The sequence below is a fragment of the Lepidothrix coronata genome, unplaced genomic scaffold (assembly GCF_001604755.1).
Source record: "Lepidothrix coronata isolate B3197 unplaced genomic scaffold, Lepidothrix_coronata-1.0 Scaffold72, whole genome shotgun sequence".
Classification (NCBI taxonomy): domain Eukaryota; kingdom Metazoa; phylum Chordata; class Aves; order Passeriformes; family Pipridae; genus Lepidothrix; species Lepidothrix coronata.
In genome coordinates, this window is record NW_016690252.1 from 1830349 (window position 1) to 1846557 (window position 16209).

General features: G+C 49.3%; 2 protein-coding genes across 6 annotated transcripts in view; one reads left to right on the forward strand and one right to left on the reverse strand.

The window, feature by feature from the left end:
• Positions 1-9370, forward strand: part of UBAP2 (ubiquitin associated protein 2) — a 99128-nt gene extending 89758 nt beyond the window's left edge. For 2 of the 5 annotated variants that reach the window (XM_017819057.1, XM_017819059.1), the window contains exons 20-26: positions 1929-2007; positions 3078-3292; positions 4585-4687; positions 4771-4878; positions 6354-6421; positions 7399-7590; positions 9147-9370. In XM_017819057.1, coding sequence (XP_017674546.1) covers positions 1929-2007; positions 3078-3292; positions 4585-4687; positions 4771-4878; positions 6354-6421; positions 7399-7590; positions 9147-9242 — 861 coding nt within the window. In that variant the 3' untranslated portion in view covers positions 9243-9370. The remainder of the gene's footprint in view (positions 1-1928; positions 2008-3077; positions 3293-4584; positions 4688-4770; positions 4879-6353; positions 6422-7398; positions 7591-9146) is intronic. The other 3 variants (XM_017819061.1, XM_017819058.1, XM_017819060.1) reach the window with 2 other exon arrangements.
• Positions 9371-14811: 5441 nt separating this feature from the next.
• Positions 14812-16209, reverse strand: part of UBE2R2 (ubiquitin conjugating enzyme E2 R2) — a 51711-nt gene continuing 50313 nt past the window's right edge. The window contains exon 5 of the mRNA XM_017819082.1: positions 14812-15803. Coding sequence (XP_017674571.1) covers positions 15584-15803 — 220 coding nt within the window. The 3' untranslated portion in view covers positions 14812-15583. The remainder of the gene's footprint in view (positions 15804-16209) is intronic.

Consider the following 16209-nt stretch of genomic DNA (forward strand, 5'->3'; position numbering starts at 1 on the left):
GCTCATCTGTTGCAGAGATTTTACAGATGCCTCAGCTGGTGTGTGTGGTACCCAGTGAGCTGCTTGATGGAGTTTAAATCTATTATGTCTCATCACTTACTCTTTTTCCCTCCTTTTCTATCTCACTTTTTGAGCCTATTCCTGGTATTTCAGTTTTGACTTCAGGCAGCTTCTCCTGTGTGCCTTCTGTAGGTCAGGAGATATCTGTGGTGTGGAGAGCAGAGTGTCTCTTCTAGTACTTTCTTTTGGGCAGGCATGAACTGCAAAGATAACTGCCTTGCACTCGTGTTTTCTAATGACTGTTTGGTTTGAGTGTGTTTATGCACAGGTGTGTGGGGTAGGGATATTCAGCACTGATGTGGTTTTCCCCTGCCTGAGGCGCAGTGGGAATACTTGCAATTCTTACACTCTGTTCTCGTGTGGATTTAATTATATTTTGTCCAGTTTGTATAGGAGAAAATGCTAGTGTGTCAGTTCCAGTTCATACCCACTGAATTGTTGACATCTCTCCTCTAAATCTTCTTTTTGTGGCATTTTTGCCAGAAGGTGATAGGCGAGCTGCTTTTAAATAACCTGCTAAGACTTTTAATGTGAATTTGGTTATGTTCTGTCAAGAGATTAATGCTGGAGTTGATAAAGGGGAATTACTTGGGAAGGAAAGGATGATGAAATAATGGCACCATTTCAAGTTACAGAAAGCACCAATACTGAAACTTTGCCACATATTTCATGTTCAGTGATAGAGGATTGGGTACAGAAGACAGGGGAGTGATGCACAGAAATGCACCAAGGTGGTGTCAACTCAGAAAGCATTTGAGGTGCTATGGAATTGCAGAGAGGGGTATGACAAATGAGGATGCTTTTCCAGTGCTTGAGAATGTGTGAAAATAGATACTGGCTAAATAGTTACTGGCTAAAGCATTAACTCTTGATGGATTGGAGGTGGTGAGTAGTGAAACAGGAAAATTAGGAGGAAAAACAGTAGAGTGCCAGGCCCACAGGTGGAGTTCATCTAGAGAGAGAAGGGCAAACTTGTTGCTTTTTCTCTCAAACTGAAGTCCAAATGCTGCTTTAGTTTTGCTATCATGTCCTGTCATCTCAGAGTGCAAGCCTTCTAGGGTGAGGACTGTTTATTTTCCTGTAGAGGACCTGGAAGACTAATCCAAGGCAGAGGTCTCCACCTTTTTTATCATGCACCTCATCAGTAAAAAATTTGTGAGCACTCACAATATATTTTTATTTCTGAATTAAACTATATACATATATTCCTGTACTAACTTGTATAAAACATACAAAAAAATTAAAAAAGGAGGAGAAAAAGGTTAAACAAACACTATTTTAAAATTCTGTACGTTGTATTTATGAATGGTACCAAACCCATTTTCTTCATGCACCCCAATGGATTGTCACGCCTGTCCCACTTCGGAGACTACTGACTCAAGGTCTCCTGTAATGTAGTTTAAATAAATTTTCCAGTCATCCAATAGTAACTGTTTTTCTCCTTTTATGTTTTTGCTGTTTCACTGGCTGACATTTCCACTTTTAGAAAACAGGGCATGGTACAAGGGCAAAACCTTTAGACTACATTACATCCACATTGTGACTTTGGCCCTGGTTCTGTTCTAGGCACAGTCTCACCAGAAGATGACAGCTGGGAGGGAAATTGTTTAGTTACTGCCTTTAGCTTACTATTAAGAGATGAAATATTTGCATATAATATTTTAAATGTCTGTAAAGTAGGTTTATCTTTAACTTGAGGATCCAGGTAAATTTTCGTCTCTGCTGCAAGGCATAAGGTCAAATCCCACCCAAATTTCTTTTAGTTCTTGCTTTCAAAATTTTCTTCTGCATATAATATGGGGTTTATAAGAGCTGTTCAGCTCTGTTGCAGTTTCAACTATTAATAAATGATGTCGTCTCTTTCCAAGGATTACTACGGAATTACATTCCCTGCTCCTGCAACCTTGACAGGCAGAGATGGGAGCCTTGCTAACAACCCGTACTCAGGTGAGTGCTATTTAAAGATGAGGGTGGTAAGCGAAATGTTCTGGTTTCTACGTGCAGGTCATCCTGCTGTTGCTGGAAGAGGAATTGTTCTTCCCTTCTGTAAGCATGTGATTGAAGAAGCTCTTCTTCACTCCTGCTCTTTCTCTTTAGTCGTCATTGTGCAAAGATGACATTAATGCTATCCAGAGTTTTCAGCAGTGGTTTTCATCTACTGCCATCTGATTACAGCTTAAAACTGTAGCCATGGGCATTGTAGTTCCTGTAGTGAAGGTATTAAGTGTTGTCATACTTCCTGGTAACCAACAAAAAGAAAAACTTGTTGGGGATGAGATAGATGTGACTGATGTATGTCACCTCCTTAAAAAAACATATAAACATGCTGCTTTGTAGGCTGCCAGAACTTTCAGGTGTTTGGGAGTTTTCTGCTTCATAATCCCTTCTCCTGGGAGGCTGCTTTTGGGTTAATAACTGAATTTCCCTTCCTACTTCTCCAATAAGGTGGCCCACGATGCAAGCCTTGCTTTCCTGGCCTTCAGCTACTGTCTTCAGAACTTTGGTGGTGTGAGGAACTGGACATCTTAATTAGTCATGCTTGACAAATAAACAGACATTGGCAAAAATATACCCATCACTGCCTGTAAATCCTAACTTGCTTTCAGCCCATGAAGCTTAGCTAATCAGTTTAACCTCCAGAAGAGTGACACTTTAACCCGACAACCATTGGCTCTTTGGCTATTTACCATACTTCTGCTTTTAGCATTTTTTTATTGCAATGATCTGATAGTAATGAATCTGCTCAGACCATGTGAGATAGGTGAGTATCGGTATCTCCATTTTATCAGTGGATTATTCATGGCACAGAGTTCTTGTGCCGTGAACAGGCAATAATCCCTGTGGCTGTCAGGAACAGAGACTGGGAGAGGGCTTACCATGAACAACTGTAGGCTTTCAGGTGTAGGGTGTGCTCTCTTCTGTAGTTGTCTACTTGCATTCAGAGGATTTTAATCGATTGAATTCTCCATCTTTGGAGTAGCTTTGGTAGCTTTTCTGATCAGTTTGTTCTTTCGCAGGTGATGTAACGAAATTTGGACGTGGGGATTCCGCCTCTCCTGCTCCGGCCACCACGCTGGCCCAGCCACAGCAGAACCAGACACAGACTCACCACACCACTCAGCAGCCCTTCCTCAACCCCACCCTGCCCCCGGGGTACAGCTACACTGGGCTCCCTTACTATGCTGGTGTGCCCGGTGTTCCCAGTGCATTCCAATATGGGCCAACCATGTTTGTAAGTGTGACAGCCTAAATTGTAACCCTCCCTGCTTGCCTCTCTGGTTCTGGCTTTCTCCAGCCCAAACATTCTACATCTTGGAATTATAGAATGGTTTGGGTTGGAAGAGATCATCAAAGACCATGTAGTTCTAACCTCCCTGCCATGGGTAGGGACACTTTCCACTGGACCAGGTTGCTCAAAGCTCCATCCAGTCTGGCCTGGAACGCTTCCAGGAACTGGGCATCCACAGCTTCTCTAGATAATCTGTGCCAGTGCCACACCACCCTCGTGGTAATGAATATTTTCCTTATATCTAATCTAAATCTACCAACTTTCAGTTTAAAATGACTACCCCTGGTCTGGTCACTACAGGGCCTGGTTGAATGTTTTTTCCATCTTTCCTATAAGCCCCTGTAAAGTATTGTAAGGTCTCCTCCCCAGGGCCTTCTCTTCTCCAGGCTGAACAACCCCAGCTCTCAGCCTGTCCTTATAGGAGAGGTGCTGATCCCTATGATCATCTTCATGCCCTCCTCTGGATCTGCTCTGGCAGGTCCATGGCTTTCTTGTACTGAGGACCCCAGGGAGGAGTCTTTATGAAAATGGAACAGAGTCAACTTCCTCAGTCTGCAAGGGCTCACCAGAAACATGCAATATGAGAAAATAGATGCAGTCCCTTCCAGGAGAAAACAAGAAGTTTAAAAGGCCAGAACTCATGAGCAGTTTTCTCTAAATAGCTGACAGCTGTAGCTCATGGATTTGGTATCCTGAAAGCCCTTACTAGTCTCTGAAGAGTCAAGGGGAGACCCAAAGCTGAGTCAGTGAGCTGAGAGTGCCTGGAGATCCTTTTAAGGATGGAGGAGACCCCATTGAGTGAGAAGGCAGGCCTGGAAGTCGCAGGAGGAAGAAGGGAAGAGGTGCTGCTCCAGGCAGAAGGGTAGATGAGTCTGTTTAGGGCCCTACAGGACAGTGTTTTATGAAACAGCCTCAAGCAGGAACTGATGTTTAGTTTGATTTTGTGTTTTTTCTTCCTGGGTTTGTGGGTAAGAATTTGCTGTTTACATGGAGCATATGACAGAAATATGCAGCCTGTTCTGAGGGAGGGCTGCACTGCAATCGCTCTATCAAAAATCCTGGGGCTTGCACAATTCCACTACAGCAAGTTACTGTTGGAAGTGTGAGTGCCATGCCAGTCCTCCCAACTCCAGACTGAATTTCCCAGGTGAAGTGGAGGTGCCTTCCCCACTAGATGGCAGAGGGAACTCACATTCCCTGCTTAACGGTGCCTTTTGTTCCCTCCCTTTGTCCAGGTCCCTCCAGCGTCTGCCAAGCAGCACGGAGTCAACCTGAACACAGCGTCGACTCCTTTCCAGCAGGCGAGTGGCTACGGACAGCATGGCTACAGCACAGGAGGTAAGGGCTCCCCGCCGCGCTGCCCGAGTGCACCCGCAGCGCTGCTTGCGCCCTGTAACACCTTGTCTTGTACACACCGGCAGGCTACGATGACTTAACGCAGGGAACGGCAGCTGGAGATTACAGCAAAGGAGGCTACAGTGGGTCATCTCAAGCACAAAACAAATCTGCTGGCACTGGACCTGGGAAAGGTAACACACGAGTCTTGAGGCTGCTCCGGAGTGGGGTTTAGTAGGGCAATCTCCCAGTGCTGTGCAGTGAGCACAGCAGCCAGCATTGCACAGGATCATGATCCAAGCTGTTTCTCCATCTCCCGTACACAAAATGCTTCTCTAATGGCCCAGGTGTTCCTTCTAAACCTCGTGGCTGAACTCTGCGTATGGGGTTTGTGTGGCTGATGTGCAGCTTTGTCCACAATTATACATGGGAGAGGTGGTGAGCTGTTTCCCCTGCCCAAGTTTTCTTTGCTGAAGAACATAGTGATCCTTCAGCAGTGCCTTGTTTGTGAAACCTGAGCAGTTGGATGCTGCTGCTGAAATGGTCCTCTGGCAAATGATGGCTAGATTTTAAGTTTCTTGGTAGGCCTCTGAGACAGCTGTGTGTTATGGGCGAGCAGGACACCTCACATCTCTGGGCTGTCAAGCTGCTGTCTGTACACCCTGTAACTCACGTTGTGTCATGCCTGGAAATGTTTCCTCTGTGACCATAAAGGCCGAAGAATTTACACAGCTCATATGAAAGCTTTATTCTGCACATGCTGGTTAGACCTGCAAAGTGTATACTGAACTGCTTAGCACTAACTAGTTCATCCTTGGGCTTAAGCAAATACCAAGCTTTGCTCTGCATTTGAAACACCAGGTGATCATGCTCTCCTTGGTGGACAAGCAATCCAAAAAAGAGCAATGTTTGGAGGAGGGTTACAGGCTTGAAGTAACCTTAAGTAAGGAGTGAAGTAAACTTGAAGTAAGGAGTGCACACCTTCTGAGTCCGGTCCTCTGAGTCAATGCCAAAGGAACTGCTGGTTTTATTTTGATCCAAGTGAAATAATCAGAGCCAGTCCTTATAAAACTGTGAATAAGTGTCTGGTTTGAGAGCCACTTTGCTGGTGAGTGTTTCTGAGCCTGTTGTGCTGCCAGACAGTCCCGGTGGAAGCCAGTCTGAGTCAGTGATTTCCCTGGTGTCAGGGCAGGGCAGCATCGCAGGCCTCACTCTTCTGCAGGATGTGAAAGGACAGGGGCTCAGATGTGTTGGAGATGCTGAGTTTCATTGCTCAGGGCACCACTGGAAGGCTCTGGAATGCTGCAGAAGAGCCAAATGCTCCCCTGATCCTAGGGGAAATCTGGCTTTTTGTGAGCTTAAACGAGTGTTCAGTGCAACCAGGTGCTGCCTGGTGAAGTGCACTGGAATCCAAGTGGTAACTGCTGGGTTATGGACCTGAGTGATTTATCCCAGTGCGCTGGCTTCCTGCTTTGCATTGAGAATGAGGAACTGAGCCCTTTTTTCTGTTCTCATGTGGGGTTGCTGTGGGTCTGAGATCCCGGAGAACCCTGCTGGGCTGGCCAGCGGCAGGGCAGTGCATCCACTGAGGCTGCCAGAGGCACTGGGAGCAAAGCATGGGATCGTGCTGGGTGACATTCTCATTGTGGGTGGCATTTTTGTTTTCCAGGTGTTTCTGTGACCTCAAGTAACACGGGTGTGCCTGATATCAGCGGCTCAGTCTATAACAAGACTCAGGTGAGCAACGCTGGACTCTCCTTCATGGCCCAAGGCCAGGCCTGTGACTCCCCTTCTGTTCCCAGGCTGGCCAGTCTCAGGGTCAGCAGGCCGTGGCATCTGTAACACTGGCTCTGTTTGCTGTTGGGCTTGTCCTCTGTCGCACTGTTCCTGCTGTGTCAGCTCCTGACAGCAGCTGCTGGCAGAGGCTCAGTGCTCCCTGTGCTGCACGCTGCCCAAGCTACCCCATGCCAGCACTGTCCTGGGTGCAAATGAAATGTGATGGGTGATAGGATTTTTAGTCTAAATAGCTCCCAAAGCAGGAGAGTCGAGAGGCCTCTCGCTTTTCACCAGAGGAACCAGGCAGTAGTGCCCATCCCTCTGCCCAGGAATCCCTGTCCCACAGTCTCCTGGGGACATTGCTCATTGTGCAACTTCCCAGCAAAGCAGGAGGTGCCTTGACAAGCTGGGCGGTGAGCTTACATCCAGCTCCTGTTTGCTCCTCCCTGCACCCTCAGCCAGGGTAATTGGTGTCTGGCTGTGATCCATACTTAACAGGTAGCAAGCCAGCTGTCAGCTACGTGCTTAGAGTTAGGCGTCAAGCTTTGGCCAGCAAGAGGAAAATATTACTGCAAGTTTTTGCATTTTTGTTGGACTGCCCTGGGTAGGTCAAGTAGTTCCAGGCTGAGCCCACTCAGTGTGAGAAGGACTGATCAGGCAGCTGCTGCCATCCCACATCCCTCTGAATGAAAAGAGGTCAGGGAAAAAGGAACACAATAGCCGTGAAAATAAAAATGTCAAAACCATTAGTGCAGAAATATGGGTGAGAACAGGAGCTGAAACTCATCCTCAGGGGTGCTGGCAGGTATTCAGTGTGACCTGGCTTGCTCATGGGGTCGGTCAAAGGTTCAGGGGATGTGTATTTGGGCCACTCTGCTTCTCGTCTGGCTTGGGCTGCTCACATCAGTCTGACACTGTGCCTGTTGCCTCCTGTGCAGACGTTTGACAAGCAGGGATTCCATGCTGGCACTCCGCCTCCCTTCAGCCTGCCCTCTGCTCTCGGATCCACTGGGCCCCTGAACCCTGGTGCTGCCCCAGGTTATGCTCCAGCCCCGTTTCTTCATATCCTCCCTGCACATCAGCAGCCTCATTCCCAGATGCTGCATCACCACCTTCAGCAGGATGGGCAGGTGAGTTGGCCCCGTCTGCCTCTGCAGCTGCCCAAGGGCATTAGCACTCCCCCCATCCCTGCAGGGTCTTGGGGGAGTTGTTTTTTTCTGGTGTTTGCTTTGCTCACTGGGAAAGGGCCTTGGCAGTGATTGCAGACTGACAGACTTGATGCTGTTGGCCAGCCTGGGAAGGGAACCTCATGAAGTTCAGCAAAGGGAAGTGCCAAGTCCTGCCCCTGAGGAGAAACAGCCCCATGCACCAACATATATTAGGGACCACCTAGCTGGAAAGCAGCTCAGCAGAAAAAGCCCTGGGGCTCCTGGTGGGCACCAAGTTGACCATGAGCCAGCAGAGTGCCCTTGGAGCAAAAAAGGACAATGGGATCCTGAGCTGCCCTAGGCACAGCATTGCCAGCAGGTTGAGGGAACTGATCCTTGCCCTCAGCTCAGCGCTGGAGAGGCCACAGCTGTAGCATTGTATCCAGTTCTTGGCTTCCCACTATGGGAGAGGTGTGGACACAATGGAGAGAGTCCAGTGAAGAACCATAAGGATGATGAAGGGACTGGATCATGTCTCCTGTGAGGAAAGGCTGAGAACTGGGACAGTTCAGCCTGGAGAGCACTGAGAGCAGATCTCATCAAATGTACAGAAATACCCAAAGGGAAGGTATAAAGAGGAATGGAGCCAGGCTCTTTCCATTGGTGCCCAGTGACAGGAACAGAGGCATTGGGCACAAACTGTGACACAGAATGTTCTCTCTGAACATCAGGGAACATGTTTTTAGTGGGATGGTGACCAAGCACTGGTGCAGGTTGCCAAGGAAGGTGGTGGAGTCTCCATCCTTGGAGCTGTCTGGACATGGTGCTGGGCAGGAGGCTCTAGGTGATACTGCTCAAGCACAGGGGTCAGACAAGATACCTCCAGAGGTCCCTGCCAGCCTCAGCCAGGCTGTGACTCTGTGAAGAACCCATCCTGATGTGGAGTGTAGAGAGATGGGCTGAGGGGTGAAGCTGAGGCAGGCGCTGCTGTGCTCTGCTTGCGGCAGGAGAGCAGGACGTGAGCACTTGGACTATGATTCTGAGGGAAAACAAAACATCCCCTTGTAGAGTACATGTCAGCTTCAGTTTGATTTCACCTGCACACTTGTTTCCTTTCCTCAGTCTAAATATTCCCTGGAAGAACAGTGTTCAACCTTGGGAGTCCAGAAGTAGGACATCCTTTTGCACTCCAAATGTGTGACATCCTTGCCTGGTGTGCCACCTCTGTTCACCTTGGGAGAGCTCCTTTGCTGTCCCTAGTCCTGCTCCTCACTTTCATTGTGCTTGACCCTGTCTTGGGTGGCAGGCAGTGGTGTGGTGCATCTCTAAGCTCCTGCTTGTTGTCCCTGTGGCCGTTCATCCTGGATTGCAGGATGCAGAGATGTTGCAGGGCAGGAACAGATCCATTATGGGGGTAGCATCTCTGCGTTGGTGGGTGTGGGGGCTGTCTTTGGTGATGTTTGGGTGGACCTGTCATTCCTGGGAGCTCTGGGGCTATGGCAGCTGATGTCCATGTCTCCTTTGCTTCTCATTTCTAGGGTGGATCTGGCCAACGCAACCAACCCAGCACCATGCAGCAAAAGTCTCAGGCTACCAAAACCGCCTATGGCACTTCTCCATACTGGACAAACTAAATCCAAAATGGGGGAAGGGAGAGAGAACGAAAGGAGAGGAGGAAAAAGAAAAAAAAGAAAAAAAAAAGAAAACAAAAGAGAAAAAGGAAAACAAAAGCCGAAGCCCATTCCTGGAATTATTAGGAGAAGTAACTGCTCAGCCAAACGTCTGTGCAGGGAGAACTGCAGCCAGCCATCCATCCTCTGTGTGACTCGCCTGCTTCCTCTTTGAGTTGCTGTTCTATGTAATATATTTATGTATGTATTTGTAAATGTAATAGAGCCTAAATGTGGTTTTCTGCATCTTGAAGCCTCTTTTATTTTCTTTGTAGGAAAACTAATTATTCATTTTCCATCTGCACCAGGGCATCCTTCCTTCTTTGTTTTTTTTTTTTTTTTAAGCTCTATGGGTTTTTGAACTCTGTCAGACAAAAGACAAACTGCGCTTTTTTTTTTTTTTTTTAGAGCTGGATCCCATTTACTGAATGCAGTTCTAAATTCAGGCAAATAAGGAGACCTGCCCTTCAAAAAAAGCAAATCAAGATGTGTCTTGTTGGGTTTATATCTATCCCCAGCCCCCAGTATAGCTGTTATTTTAAAGAGGGGGAAAATAAAAGAAAGAAAAAGAATTTTTTTATTGGCCTTCACCTTTCTTTCATCTCCTCCCTCCCTCCTGCTGTGCAAGACAAACTGTCTTGGGCTGTTTTGTCATTGTGGCCTTGAGCTGCAGCCTCACCTTTGAATATTTCAGTTTTTTGATAATAATAATAATTAAAAAAAAAAAAGGACAGGGTTTTCTGTTTTTGTTTTTGGTTTGTTTGGGTTTTTTTGGTTTGGGTTTTTTTTTGTTGTTGTTATTTGTTTTTGGGGATTTTTGTTGTTGTTTTTCTCTAGCAAGAGACTGGATGGCTCCTGGAACCTCCTTTGCATCATTAGAGGCAAAAACTATGTAGCGGTTTCTTAAATAAAAGTATAAGCTGTGTCTTGTACCTCTTTTTGCCCTGAGCCACCCTCCCAGGAAAGCCAGAGCGACTGGATGGAAACTTCATCTGTCCCTCCCCACTTTTTTTAAAACAAAGGCCCTCGAGGCAACTCCTGGTCCTTCTTGTCCTACACCAGTGCGTTGAATGTTCTAGGATTTTCATTTCTTTATAGCCCTTCCTCCACCTAATAAAGATCTGAGCATATCACTGGTGTTTGTCTGCATTTTCAAAGGCTCCAGGAGGAGTGTTACAGCCTGTCCCTTTCCACCTGCTTGTGCAAAAGGAGCTGAGCTGGGAGGGTAAGAGCAGCAGGTGGGTCTGACCAAGGTGAGTTCCCTCGAGGGCCGGGAGCTCTCAGGCAGCTGCAGCAGGGATGGGATCAGGGCAGCACCCTGACTCCCTCCAGCAACATTGTCTCTGCCCTTGGAGTCTTCTGGGGTGGTGCTGTGAGTCCCTGTGGAGCAGCTGGGATGGAGAGGGAGCAGAGCTGCAGCATTGCCCTCCCTTGCTTTGCCCACGAGGTCCATGGGCTGCACTGGGAGGAAGGGCAGTGGTGAGGGTTCCCAAGGGAAGTCTTCTGCTTATCCTCCTGAGCAGCAGAGGAAGTGGGTAAATATGTAGCACACAACAGGCAAGGGATTCTTTTTTCCCCTCAGGATCCACAAGAAAAATTGTTTCTATCCTGAGAACCACTTTTCATTCTCTGTTACCAGCTCTCAGGCCCTCTGGGACCCAGCTGTCACCCAGTCCTCCCCCAGCCTCTGAGCAGTACAAGAACTGCCCTGGCCTTCCTCTGCCCTGGCTCGGGTTTTGACACTGGTTGAACTCCAGCAGCTGCTGCAAGCTCCTGGCAGCTGCTGTCCCACTGCCACCAACTTTGGGATGTCAAGGAGGGCAAGGATGTGTCTGCAGGCTGGGGCCTGTCAGTTTCTACAAGGGCTGTACAAGCAGCTGTGGCTTTGCAGCAACAGCACCTCATTTACCCATGGTCCGAGCTGCTGCCTCACAGGAGTTCTTCTTCACAAAAACCCCCGAGCTGCCTTCACACACTTGAGTTCTTGTTCATAGATATCTGGTACTGCCCTGCAGGTGTAGCTCAGTCCATCTGTGTTTGTCAGGGTCCAGAAGCAGCTGGAGCTGGGGAAAGGCAGCAGGTGCCAGTTGGTGCCAGCCCACAGCAGCCCCTGAGCCTCGGATTCCTGGCAGAGCCGCTGCAAAGACTCCTGCCAGTGCTTCTCCACTGACCCCAGCCAGGCAAATTCCATCCTCAGCCTGGCTGTGAGCACAGAAAGGGCAGCACACGGACTGTGCTGTCCTGCAGCACCCTCCTCCTCCTCCCCAGCACCCAGCAGCCAAAGCAGCTCCAGCACCTTCCCAGCACCTTCTGAGGTCCTGCCCACAGGCAGTGTCGCAGTCAGCCACATGTAGGCTCCTCTGCTTTCCTTGTGAGACTCAGCAAGGTGTTCATCCCTTTCCCTACACTGTCAGTTCCTGCAGGACTCTGCAGCAATTTCCCCTCTAAGCCCAGTTCCGGGCACTGATGGCAGAGTCGAGGTAGCCCAGCTGCACTTGGCTGTCAAGGAAAGGCAGGGGAACCCCCCCATAATGCTCGAGAGGCAGGTGAGTTTGCCAGATGGGCTGGAGCTGGAGGGAGCAGCTCCTGGCAGTTCTGGGCAGCCCAGTGCTGGAGAGCCAGGCAGGAGATATAGGCAAGCCAGCTCCCAGACAGCACCATCCCTCTGTGTCCCATTCCCCAGTATGGAGACTCTTTTGGGGAGGCAGCTCCAAAATGCCACCACCATTCTTCCAGCACAGCTGTGCAGCCAAAGCAGTTGGCCCCAACTACATTTGACTGGGCAGCTGCTGCACTGCCATCGATGCCAAGTGCAGCCAGTGCAATTCCCTGATGTTTGTCCCGCTAATTTTAGCCCAACTGCAGCATTGAGGCACAGCAAACACACTTCTCCTCTCCCGGGCCTGCAGGGAATAGCGTGGGCCAGGCAGGGCCAGCAGCCATGACCTCAATTTCTCTGCCAGGCTTCTGCATGAGGCCAAAGCCATTCCCTGCCCCAGCAGTGGAGGTCCCTGCTGCCGTGTCTGATCCTTTCAGGAGTGCTGAGCTCCTGTCCTGCCAGAGCACCGACCACCAGCAGCACCACGGCCTCATGGTAGCAGCTCTGACCTGTGTCCTGCTTCCCTGCTCCAGTCACGAATCCATGAACCAATTTCTCACTGGTCTCCCCCTTCCTGACTTAGGAAGACTAAATACAACAGCAAAGCCCGTGGCCTTTTCCCAAAGTCCTCCTCTAAATCAGCTTGTTCTTTAGTCTTAGGTGTGGGCAGCTGTCAAACAGTGGCTTTATTTCCCAGTAACCTCGCAGATTTTTGTGTATGGGTGTATGCATTGATACCAGAGCAGCACTGAGCTTGTCATTCAAAGCTCTTGAATAACCCAAGCAATGCAACCAGGGAAGTAACAGTACAGAGATATTTTCATTTCACATTTTTATTAGAAGACAAAATATAACTACTGAAGGGGAAGACAACACAAAAATGCATCAGTTAATTCTTTCTGGTAAATTATACTGAAGAAAAAAAGGAAAACATCTGGGAGTTCAGCTAAGAAAACTACTAAGAAATCTAGTGTACCCTGCTGGTTTCAGAATGGTTGAAAACTGCATTTGAAGGGACTTGTAAGTTGCAAATGTAAACGCTAATATTGGCTGAGACAGGAGAAAAAGGGTTAAGAAAAAAACCAGAATACACAGAGTAGGTAAACATTTTTCTGCAATCATCTCTTAAATAGTTTCAAAAAAATCCCCTCATACTTCAGTTGTATCTGAAAAAAAGGAAACCAGCAAGTCAACAAGCAATGACACTGCACAAGACAGTGGGGAAGAGAAATTAGTCTGGTTATTGTCGGAGCGCTCAAAAGAGGTTGCTTTCTTGTCTTTAAAAAAGGGTAAAACAAGAGTCATAATAATGCATCTTACAACACCAAGCTTGGAAATACAAGTCACTGGAGAGTATACAGTGAAGACGGTCAAAAGTACAAGGGAAATCCTGAAAGATGCAGTATCCTCATTTCCAACCCAGCCATCAGCACAGCCAGCATTGCCACACTCTGCTCCTTCACCGCCCTCAGCCACCTGAAAGCTGAAGGTTGGTGCCCCTGTCCCGGGGTGGCCCTTTTGCCACCCCCGGTGCCACCCTTGCAGGGCTGCTGTGAGGCTGGGGGTGCCCCACACTCACTGGCTGCAGGGGAGCCCCGCTGCCGGCTCCAAAAAGCACCTGGGGCTGAGTCAGTCATTGCTGGAAGGTGGAGCTGAAGGAGCAGAACACCTCAGGAGGGTGCAGCTGCCTTTCCAGGTAACATGCAAGCAGGAGGGCAGAGGGACATGGGAAGCAGCAGGGACAAGGAATCACCACTTGGGCTGCCTCCACTCCCTGGGGGCAAACGGATGCACATCCCCGGGCAGGGGCTGTCCCTGCTGCAGCAAACCCCTGCCAAGCAACACTGAAAACAGATCTGCCTTGCTCATTTCACAGGGAACCCCACAGGCCTTCCTCCCCTCCCCGAGGGCTGCCTTCCCCTCCTCTCCCTCCAAGCAGCACACTCGGAACTTGCTCAGTCTTGCCCGGGGCACAGCTGATCCCAAACAAAGCCTGATCCCACCGAAGCACCCCCTGGAGAGGCCCCAGCTGGTGACGTACCATGGAAAACCCTGAGATACATGGAAGAGAGGAGCAGGCCCTGGCCGTGGTGACACCTCTGTACCTGTGGGGACCGAGGGTCTCACCAAAGCAGGGGCAGCACCCCTGAGCTGCTCTGGGGCTGCCAGGGCTGGCAGCCCATCCAGGGATCATGCACAAGGTGAACTCGGGGCACTGCACCACGGCCAAACATGAAGAGCTGCAACACGGTCAGGGTGCTGAGGGACTGGGGAAGAGGGTTCTGAGACAGGAACATGCATGATTTGATCCCCCTGCCCACGATGGAGGGCCCTAAGCTCTGCCAAGAGCTCCCAGAAACGTGCGGGAGGGCGAGCTCAGGGCACCAGCTGAATGAAGCATGATGCTGAAGACAGACCCTGCTGCTGGCCTTCCCTTCCAGCCTAAAAGTCCCCCTCTCTCCTGGGGGGCTGCACACGTTTGCCTGTGCCCCAGCCAGGTGGGCAAGGGAGAGCCCAGCACCACCCACCCTCTGCCCCGGGGGGCACTGGGACAGCCTGGACACCCCAGGCAGGTAACAAGGGGAGCTCTGACCTCTGCCAGCCCTGCAGAGCCCGAGGGGCTGCAGCAGAGCTGCACCGACCCACAGGTGACCTACATAAGCAACAGAAAGTTGCACAGGGCGGAGGCTGCAGGAAGCAAGGGCTGCTAGAGTGAGCACTGGGGCAGGAGGCTACTGGTCTCTCCTACTGCCAAAAAAGAAGTTCAGGATGAATGGTGGCCCACTAGGCAGCAGGATTCACATCTGTTCTCATCCCTGCAGAGAGGGGCAGCTGGCAGCAGATACCAGCAGAACAGCTAAACTGAACTTCTGCAACCCTATCCTAGTCTGAAAAAAGAACAATGAAAAAAAATAAATAGCAACCCAGGGCTCAGTTGTACAGACGTGAAGTGTTAAGTGTTTATTTTAGGGTTCATCTCACAAGCCTTTTCCAGAGACAAAGCTGATTGTGCCCTCTGGGGCTCCAGGGGCCAGCTATTTCCTAACTTAGCAGGCTGAAAAGGAATACTGTACCTTTCAGTGACATCCCATCAAGCTCAACACACAGTAGCTTTACACTCTCCGCCCCACACCTCATAAAGGAAAAGCCACCACCACAAGGCTAAACGAATGTACACACGCTATTATTGTAAATGGAGCAGCTAAACCTTGGCAATTTGCTTCGTGGGGATTTTTTTTTCTTCCCAGTAAATGCAGCACTTGAGCTCCTGAAAACCCGGCTTCCAATGGGTTTGTTCCAGCTTTAAATACATTAAACATCTCAATGCAAGACTGTATTTAATTCAAGAATCTAAACGCGAGCAAACCTGTTTTGCTGTGAGCGTTTTGTAGAGAAGTGAAAAGGGGAGTTTCTTTTTTAAAAAGAAATCGTAATACAGTGATGAAAGGGTTAAGAATGCAAGAATTCAGACATTCTGTGGAGGGTCTCTAAGAGGTCCATAAAAAAGGAGCAAACAGATCCATACAACAGGAGACAGCAGGAGACAAAGTTTTGTGTTGGGTTTTTTTTTGTTTGTTTGTTTTTCTTTTTTTTCATTTTTTTTTGACACCCCCCCCCCACTTTTTTTGCTGGACTGCTGCTAGGTTACCGCTGCTCCCTTCTGGCCTGAGTCGGCAGGGCAGTACAGGGGCATAGAGGGAGCAGGTCACGACTCCTCGTTGCCAGAATCATCATCATCGTAACAGTCGGCGTCCTCCTCCTCCTCGTCCTCGTCGTCAATGTCGTCATCGTACAAGTCGTCGTAAAGCAAATCTGAACTGTTGTCATTGGAAGGCACTTTAGTTTTGATGCAGTACTCTGCCAGTGTAGTGGGGACCTTCACACCATCCTTCTCTGCCTCAGCTTTGGTAGCCAAAACCTGTTTCCTGTGGGGAGAAGGACACGGCGGGAACGTGAGCAGGGCTGTGTGCCAGCGGCAGCTCGGCTCGACTCCCACCTCCCGGCCAGCCCCCAGCCCAGCCCTCCTGGCAGCTCAGAGTCAGGAGATTGGAGGTTTGGATAAAGCACCACAAACAGCACTGGAAACAGATTTAGTTCCTGCAGTCCCAGCCTTGGGAACATGCCAAGGGTGTTTGCAGCAACATATGAAATGTTATTTCACAGGACTCTACATAAGAGACCTGCCAGAGCTCAGAGCAAATTCCATTTGCTACAGGAGGAATGGTCAGGGATTTCCTATGATGATTTATTGACTCCACCCTGACAGCTCTACCCCTGTGTGTTCAGAACTGCAATTCCCACAATTGCTTTGGCAGCTCTGAGCTCCAGAGC